The sequence below is a fragment of the Chiroxiphia lanceolata genome, chromosome 6 (assembly GCF_009829145.1).
Source record: "Chiroxiphia lanceolata isolate bChiLan1 chromosome 6, bChiLan1.pri, whole genome shotgun sequence".
In the NCBI taxonomy this organism is placed as follows: Eukaryota; Metazoa; Chordata; class Aves; order Passeriformes; family Pipridae; genus Chiroxiphia; species Chiroxiphia lanceolata.
Genome location: NC_045642.1, coordinates 32,470,623 through 32,480,259, shown reverse-complemented (window position 1 = coordinate 32,480,259; position 9,637 = coordinate 32,470,623). Strand labels below are relative to the sequence as shown.

General features: G+C 37.3%; 1 protein-coding gene across 1 annotated transcript; it reads right to left on the bottom strand.

Moving 5' to 3' along the window:
* Nucleotides 1-833: 833 nt before the first annotated feature.
* EMC7 (ER membrane protein complex subunit 7) lies at nt 834-8,475 on the bottom strand. Its single transcript, XM_032689827.1, has 5 exons — nt 8,189-8,475; nt 5,988-6,107; nt 3,979-4,117; nt 3,376-3,456; nt 834-1,311 (listed from the first exon to the last, which is right to left on the bottom strand). The coding sequence occupies exons 1-5, from the start codon at nt 8,458-8,460 to the stop codon at nt 1,159-1,161; spliced, it is 765 nt and encodes a 254-aa protein (XP_032545718.1). The 5' UTR covers nt 8,461-8,475; the 3' UTR covers nt 834-1,158.
* Nucleotides 8,476-9,637: the final 1,162 nt, after the last annotated feature.

Here is a 9,637-nt window from a genome sequence, read left to right as displayed (position 1 = left end):
GTTCTCTGAAGTTACCAGGTAGCTTGAAAAGATACTGCGTAACACACAGGCATGCTCAAGAACAAAGTTTTGCCAGTGACTCAGCATACTTAGTAACAGCCATATACTTTGAAATATAATTTAAAAGATGAGTGGGATTTATCTTCCTACTACACTTTTAGTTCTTTTCTTTCATTTTAAAATGATTTAATTTTCAAGTCATTTAAAATTCTGTACTTGGCCTCAAATCATACCACCAATAAGATGAAAGCACAGCACGCAGAAAACAGTAAGAAGCAAAAATGTTGCAGAAATGATACATCTGATTTAGAAAGAAAAGATCCAAGATATAAACATTCATCATGTTATATAGATACCTTGATTCGTAATTAACTTGACAGCTTAAAAGACTTTCTCATGAAGGATACTTTGCTCTTTTTTCCTCCCGAAGAGTTTTTAGCAGAAAGTAGATCAGAATAAAACTGGGCAATACAAAGTGGAAAGTCTTTGAACTAAAGATTACCCAGAGAGGTTGTGGAGTCTCCTTCACTAGAGATATTCAAGAACTATTTGGATGCAACTCTGTGCCATGTGCTCCAGGACAACCTTGCTTGAGCAGGGAGCTTGGACCCAATGACCCACTGTGGTCCCTTCCAACCTTACCCACTGTGTGGTTGTGTAAACTGTGTAGGCAGTAAACAACATAAAATTATTTTATATGTAACACCTGACAAGCTGATACAGCAAACTGCTTAGTAAACCCACAACTCAATTTTGAAAGGGTGATTTGTTCATTTCAGAACTCAAGGAAGTGTAAAACATTAAAGACATCTTAAGACTGAACTCCACTTGTATTATCTTTGAAATATTTTTATACATTGTCTTAAGACATTCATTACTGTGAAGCACATCATATAATTTATTTTAATTCTCTACAGAACAATATAGTTAATTCAGTATAATCAGTAACTTTATACAGATACATTATTGAAGCCATGTCCTCTTTTGCTTACTGTCAAGTACAAAACAGCTTATAACAGTCTAAAAAAAAGCTACAAACTACAATTGTAGCATACTGATTTTCTGCCTGGTTAAAGTTTACAGTAGTGGTTTTTTGATCTTTCAGGACAAATAAACACGACAGCACATAACAAACAGTTGTGCAAACTGAGGACTCAACTACCTCCTCTTTCCAGAACTACTTTTCCCTGCTTTACTGTTGCTACCACCAGACTTGCTGGAAGATTTTGAAGAGAAAAGTCTTGTCATGAATTCAGACACATCTGGCAGCTCATGGTTGGAATTCAACATGTTCATTGATTGCTCCATTTCCTGCATGCAAAAATCAGAAAATCTTAATAGCTTGTAACAATTCTGGCTGTAGTTAAGGCATCAGTTGATTGTATCAGAAAGATTTCAAATTTTCCCAAAATACTGTTTCACTGTTTGTAGTCCTCCAAGGTACATATTGCTATATATTTTCATGCAAGCACAGCCAAACACCCAGCTACATACAGAAACATAAAACCCCAAAACTAAAAGCACTGGTGTATGGAAAATGGTAACCATGTCTTAAGCAGTCTTACAGGGCAAACATCTGATAAAAAACAATCTTAAAGAAAAAATGTCATTATTTATTTTCAGCACTACTTTCCTCCATTTTAAAATTTAAGCTTTTGTTTAGATTTTCAGACCTGTGCTTTCATAGATTCACACTTTGATGTTTTCAAATTAGTATCATTTATGCTAAATCTAACAAATTTTAGCATTAAATTTGTTGCTGTTTGAAGGGATTAGATATTTTCATTGCCCTACTTTCTGACATTAAGGTATTACAGTACAGCACCTGAGTTTTCTTTGCTTCACAAAAATAAGGATTTTAATGAGACCATATATCCAGGTAAGCTTAATGTAACTTTAGAATTTAGCGTAGTGATTCTATGAGATGAATTAGCATGTTTCAAAACAAACCACCCCTGAAGTGCATACAACAGCTTAACTGCACATCCACAATGGGATAACACTTACAGCAATTGCCAATTTAATGTGGGATTGTCACCTTGCTCTTCTAGTTACCATTCAGAATGATATATTTCAGGGCATTTTGCTAGACTTTGTTACTATTGCATCCACACTACATCTACACTTAAAGCCTCCACAACAGGCAGTCACTAAATCATTAACTTTCTATACAGACTAGTACTGTGCTGATTCCATAAATAAAAAACAAGTTAACTTGAAAAATATTATACAAGCTCCATACACTCCAAAAACAAATGGAATTTGGATATACACTTAACAACTTAATACATGGTCATCTAGAGAATACCACTACAACTGAGTTTTTAAAAACTCCCTTTTCCTACTCTTTAAAGATAATTTAAATTACAAGCAAAATTCCTTCAACTTAAAATTTCTCCTTAACAAGTCATATTGGTCAGCTAATAAGAACTAAATCATCAGAAGTTCTGATGGTATTACCATCAGAACAGCCTGCCTGTAAGCAGTGTCAGGCCAGTGAAAAAAGTAAGGAATAAGTGATTTTTTTTTAAATTCAACTTCCAGAGTTCAGCTTGGTTTGAAGAACATGCTATGTATATCTAGCATATATTTGTATCTGGTTTTTAATGAAAATTACAGCCAAAATAGCATTACATAGCTCTGATATGCTTTTTATAGGTATTACGTATATAAAAAAAAAGATTCAGACACCTATAAAGTACTACTGAAGACAGTGGTCATTTAGGGGAGAAGGAGTTTTTAGTTAACCAAGCCCTCAAAAAACAGCCACCTATGACAGACAAGGAGTACTTCTAAAAATAAGAAAAGATTTAGCAAACACCTTGAATCTCCATTTTGTCCTAGCCTTCTGCTATTCGGCATTTTGCATGATGAAAGGACAATAAATCAGGCAATTTAATGACTACATTAAGACTCTGTATCATATACACTACTGTGACATCTGGATTTAACATAGTAAACTGTGCTTTAGCCTGATGGGAAAGAGAACCCCAAATCATACTCTTCTCAATACACACTTATTAAATGATGTCTAAAAATAAAGTGGCAGATTTAAATATAGTGCAAAAATATACTGGAAATTTACAGAAAAAAAAATCCTTTGACAAATTATATTTATCACTCTAAAGAAAGTCTGGAAAACACCACTCATACTGTAACAGCCTCAAAGTCGTGGCAAATAATTTAATTCTGTGTTGTGCTGTTTAACAACAAATTCATGAGTCAGGAAATGTTAGAACAGCAACACTGCATTAACTGAATAAATGATGCCCATTAAGACCTCTTTAAAAGTCCAGTTTTGTTTTTATTGCTTCTCTGTACCCTAAAATCTCATTATCTTTGGTCTCTATGAGACCATCAACTGAACGTACTTACCCGCCTCATATCAGGATCACTGGTGTTGACAACTTTAGGTAAAAGCACAAATATCAGTAACGGAAGAACCATCATCATCACCTACACAGAAAACAGGAAATACTTCTTCAGCTTAGCTGTTGCTCTAGACACTTTCAGAAATACTAACATAAAGCTTTAGCTAAACAGCCAAATTCTAGAACCACTGCATTCCGAGTCAGTAACCCAGTAACAGTAATCCATTTGTCAGGAAAGAAACCTGGTAAGGGAGTATTGTGCTTTAAATAATACGATTTCAAAATCTATTGCAATAAAGCAAATGGTTGTTATATCTTAAAACTGTTGTAATTACAATTCTGCAACATGTTGATCTTCACATTATTAGAACAAGATCATGTTGTCAAATGAAGCAGACTACAGGCTATTTTCACAGAGTGGGTATATAAGGAAGGAGAGGTCACAGAAAAACTTTCTATTTGTATGCAAATGAAAAAAAAAAAAACAATCCTCTCGGAAGAGCAAAGTGTGTACACCTTTTCTCATTTACTTTATTCTTGGTATTCTGAAAAACAGCTGTTTGGATCCTTAGCATACTTTTAACCTTTACGTGTTGCTTGTACGTACCATAGGGTTCATGAGGAAATCTGTCCATCCCCAAGATTCTCTCTTTATAAAGTATGAAGGTGGTCCAGAAGATTTCATCTGCAGTGGGTATGGCAGCCTGACAACTTCAGAGGGTTTGATGTAATTCACGTATCTTGCTCTAATGAGCAAAATGTGAGTAATTGAAAATATAATCATAGAATCTTTAACAAAATAAAATGATTTAAAAAAAATCGAAACAAAGTTTTAATAATAGACTAAAAAACAAAATTATGCAGTGTCAGCTAGGCTTCACTTTTCAGAAACTAGTTCCTCTCAGCAGCATCTTTTATGGAATCAAAAACAAGCCATTTTTTGTCAGCTTGGTAATGAACAAGAAAAACTACACTGTATAAAGACAGATACAGCTTTGCATACTATAGTCTCGTTTAACCAGTTTGCTCAGGGATCAATTATTTGTACGTGAAGTTAATACCTTTTGCCTAAGTGCATTACTTTGCATTTATCAATACTGAATCTCAGTCTTCATTACTTTATCAGGTTTTTCCATAGCTCTTCACTCATATTATTTATTTAGGCCTGGTATTTAGATAGTTACTCAGTTACTACCATCTTTGTCACTCTTGACCCATTTTTCATGATTAACGAATATTTACTTGCCTTGGTGCAACTCCAAAGATGGCTTCTGCTCATTACAAGAGAAATAGTTTATTCCTTCTGAAATGTTCATCAAATACTCATCCACAGAATGTCTTTCCCGCCTAACTTATGACTAAATATTTTCTACAAAACTTGAGATTTTGAAGTAGATCTTATCAAGTATTCTTTTTCCTCTTTCTAGGAATTACATTAATTTTTCAAGGCAGAATGTTCCCTAGAAAAGCCCTGTTGACATTTTCCTCAAGTATCATAGTTTTTCGTGCATCTCTGACTCCTCAGCCGTATTCCTCATTACAGTTTCTACCTGTCTGACTGGCAGACATGCCAAGCCTACTGCGACTTTCCTCTGCAGACATATCCTAGCGATTTACTTAACATCAAATTTCTTACCTTACTAGCCTTCAGATACCCAAACAGTGCTAGGGGTGATGTTAAACACACTATTGTGTCTATTTGTCCATATTTATTACATATTGTTGCCAGTAAGATATTGCCTAACCAACTATAAAAATAAAAATTACATAAAGTTTGGAAAAAACCTAAGCTCAAACAAATTGTTCCGTTATTAAACAAGCACCATTTTCAGTGAGATTTCAAATTTTAACCTTTCTTAAATATACTGTTGGAGTATTTATACTGATGTTTGTATTTTAAAATGTAATGATAACTTTTATAAGATACTGTAAAAGACAATAATGAAGTTAAGAAAACTCTATGTCTGCCTGAACAAACAAAAATTAACTACAAACACGTTTATTTAAATGAAAATCACCTTACTACATCAGATATATAATTTTTCTGTATTTCTGAATAGCTTGCACCTATAGGTGTACAGGTAAGAGTGGTTTGGTACAACGTATCTTGACATAACATTAAAAACAAGATAACGATGCTACAGAAATACTGCAGGCTAGCAACTACTACTATTAACCAGTAACTGTAACAAGTGTCCTATGGGAATGTAACAGAAATATTTCGGAGTTTCACTGTGCCAAATCCTGACAGAACATTTATTAAAGAAATGGAATACGGAAGAAGGGAAAAAAGGTATTGGCAAATGATAAAGCAGATAACTGATTCATGCCCAGATTTTATTTCAGGATAGCTGCATAAGAAGATAATAAAAGTAAACAGAAAGACTTTTAAAATCTATTTTCTCTTATTTAAGGCCATAAATATAAAAAGAAAGAAAGAAAGAGATCAGACTTCGGATTTTAAGAAACATGCTCCTAGAAGTGATGTTAAAAGAAGCTAAAACGTATGCTCTGAAATGGAACATCAGACCTACAGCACTGTTTACATTAATTCTTGTACTGTGCTGTCAGGAACACGTAATACACCAACACAGAAGCAAATCAGGAAAGGCTTACCTCATTTTGCCTTTTGAAGTTATGTCAACTCGCACGGGCTCAAATTTATGAGCAGGGGATATAACTTCCACTACATAAGATCCTGAAGGTACATCATGAACCACAAAACTTCCATCTGTCCTGAAAAACAGTAAGTTGCGCTACATTTCAATATGCTCCAGCATACAAGACAGCATGCTTTCTGTTTTTTTAAAAGAGGTTGTAAGACTATCATTTTATATTATAAATCTTAATATAACAATGGCCAAAAGAAAAATTTAAATCATTCAGCACTCACAATATCAAACCCCTTCAGATCATCAATATATGCCACGACAGTAGCAGAAATTACGAGTTTTGTTAAAGGTTTTGTTGTGCCCTCAAGTTATTGTCTTGCTGGAAGAATAATTCAACAACCCAAGTAAGATCTGAAGTAGTTACATTTCACGTATTCAAGTAACAGCAGAAGGAATTTAAATCTTCTTCCCTCCTTCTGAAATACATACAATGAAGTTTACTTCAGCACTTCTGCGGGTAGCAAACCCCCTCCCCAAACTGACATCCTACATAGTGTGGGTTGATATTATGGAAGATTTGCAATGCACAATAATAGTAGTTTGTGCCTTTGTTGTGAAATAGAGGGGTTTAATTTTAATTGCTCCCTTTAGGACTAGCCCACACCGGAAAATTCAGTCACAACACTAAGGAAACTAAGAGCTCTGAACATATACACAGAAGGGATTTTTATACAGATGGCTTTTAATTTAAAAATGAAACTTGAATATTCAGTGAAATTACTAAAAGGATACTTGAAAGCTTCAGCTCCAGTTGTCTTAAAAGTACAGAAGTTTTCTTCCTATGTGTATCCAGAAGTTTCCAGTAAGAAAATCTTAGTGTTAAAAGCAACAGCAATGATCTCTCTTCTAAAAATAAGACTCAAAATTAAGACAAAAAAAAGTTGTTCAAAGGGAAAAAAACACAATAAAACCTGACACATTAGAAACGTGCATCAGAAAAACAAATAAATAAACCCTCTTAAAAGGGAACTCTCAAAAAGAATTTTGTCCTTATGTCCTTTACACCAGCTGTTTTTCAAAGATGCACATCAATTAAGCACTTTCCCACTTTTATGTGATGATTTGAAGCACTAAGACTGCTTACACTATCTTATATTGCAATTGCTAGAAGGATGTTTCCCTAGGAATTTCCTTCTAATTTTTCATTCTTTACAGTATCAGTTTAATAAAATTCCCCTAATTTTTTTTCTAAAGATGTATTCATATGACACAGCAAATTCTCACTTCATATACTGGTATCCAGTACTGCCTTTTTTAGAAGAAAAAAGTTCCATTTTTACTTCAGTGAGGAAACTAATCAGATTTATAAAAATGCTCATACAAGAGAACGACTCTTGTAATACTCGAAAAACAACTTTACTATACCACATAATTATTTTCCTATTTTGATAACTGGAATGGTTTTGGTAACTTCTACTTTTTAAACTATGACATTCTTAATTGAGGACATTGTCTTAAAATCTCTAGATCCTTTGTTTATATATACCCACTACCACCTGAGACTGAATAAGATAATGTGATTCTTTAGAACTTCCAATTGCATTTGCATGATGTTGTGTGAAGCAGTAAAGTCATCCCTTGAACTGGCTTTCAGCAGTACAGTGAAAGTTTTTCATGGGTACTATAACATAGAACCACAACTGCAACAAACATTTCATAAATTCTTAGCAAAGCTAAGGTTCTTGAAACGAAGTGGCAGAATTTGCACCAAGAGAAGTTGAGAATAAACACTGTCCTCCAGACAGTGCAAACGCGTTTGGGGTTCTTCTTTGTTTTGGAGTTGTTTTTACTTATAACTCTGTTCCAATGTTTTTGATCGCTACAACGCTAGCAGCCTGAGCCATCAGTTTGGATACGCCTGCAGGAGGTTGAGGCCAAAACCTACAGCACTGCAGGCCTGGCCGTTCCTAGTCCCTTACAAGGTACGGGGCCAGCGTAACTCCAGCAGCCCATCTCGGCAGCCTGTGATTCCGCGATCGCACAACCGTGCGCCGCTGACCGGAACACTGCCGTGCCCGGCAGGAGCCGCCCCGCCCCGCCCCCGCTCCCGCCCCACCACGGCCGGGCCGGGCCGAGCCTGCCGCCCGCCCCCGCCTGGCCAGGGCCGCCCCGCGGGGCCCGACCCCCGCCGCGCCCGCCGCTCACTTCAGGAAGCCGACGTGCTCCTCCCCGTCCACCAGCACCCGGGCCCCCGCGATCCAGTCCTGCGGCTTCACTCCAGGCACCACGGCCCGGCCCTCGATCTTAAACCGCTCCCCGGGGCCCGCGCCGCTTGGCAGCTCCGCCGGCCCGAGGAGCTCCGAGCCGCAGGCGCCGCGAGGCAGCGGCGCGACCGACAGCCAGAGGAGCGCCATGCACAGCGCCCCGGCCCCGCTCCCGCTCCCGCTCCGCGCCGCCATCACTGCCCGCGCCCCCATCGCGCGCCTGCGCCCGCCAGGGAGAGGGCGGGGCGGCGCCGGAGCCGCCCCTCGGGCCGGAGCTCTGGGACACGGGGAGAGGCGCGGCTGAGCTGCGGTGCTTGAGCTGCGCAGTCTGCCCAAACACAGCTCGCTTATCCAACAGCCCGCGTCACACGCGGGTGTTGGAAAGGCAGGGCGGGATCCTTTGTTTTTTCGGATTGTGAGTAAAAACAAAGGATAAGATAATTTGCTGCTCAAAAAGTGGAATGGCAGAAATGTGAACCTGAAGACATAAATGTGTAAGAAGTAGATGTATGTTCCTTGGTAATGGATCTGTTTAAGGCGTTTTAATTTTAAATCTTAATAGTTATCATGCAAAGAGTAACAAGCTTTTTCTAGGGAAAACAAGTAACAAGCTTACAAAAGATTAAAATTTATCATAAAATAAAGGCCTAAATTGTCATCTTTTAGCAGTGATTCATAGCACTGCAGTTTGTTTCTGATTAAGTACGATAGCATGAAAATGTGTTACTTAGCGAGGAGTACAGACTTACAGGAGAAACCACAAGGGCTGTACTACCTTCCCTGTCCCCTAATTTTCCTTTGTGAAGCACATCGTGTTATGTCACATGTATTTATTGTCACGTTGTAGCTACACTTGCTTCCTTTTTACCTCTCTTATTTATGTCAGAGTTAATTACTGAACATGTGGAAAACATTATCATTAAACAAGATTAACCTGGTCATCAGCAGATAATAAAAACATTGTATCATACTAGGCATGATTTGAAAAGCATATGTCATCCCATGTCAGTGGGATGTTGTGAATTATTTGTCTGGCAGTATCTTTTAGCTGTGTCTGCTTTGGAGACAATGATCTGTGAGGTTCTTCCATCATATAAGCTCATGAAAGCATTAACCTCCACCGGTTTTGGGAGTGAAAACCTAAGAATGCCAGAACTGAATAGTGTTAGAAGTACTTACCAATAAAACACTAAGCAGTAGGATTTATGTTAAAGCCACAGACACAACACTGTTTCCATTACAACATCACAGAGACACATCATCTTCATAGTGACACCTTGTGTTAATAGTTTTTACATGCAGTTAGTGTAAAAAGCTCATATTTTTAAAATATCTTCAAGGAGCTGTATTAGGATACTGTCAGACCACAAAGAATGATGCCCTCCAGTTT

Coding starts and splice junctions, on each gene's coding strand:
- EMC7 (XM_032689827.1), bottom strand. CDS start 8,460: ATGGGGGCGCGGGCAGTGATGGCGGCGCGGAGCGGGAGCGGGAGCGGG. Junction 6,108..8,188: donor GAGCACGTCGGCTTCCTGAA/GTGAGCGGCGGG, acceptor ACTGTTTTTCAG/GACAGATGGAAGTTTTGTGG. Junction 4,118..5,987: donor ACTTCAAAAGGCAAAATGAG/GTAAGCCTTTCC, acceptor TTTGCTCATTAG/AGCAAGATACGTGAATTACA.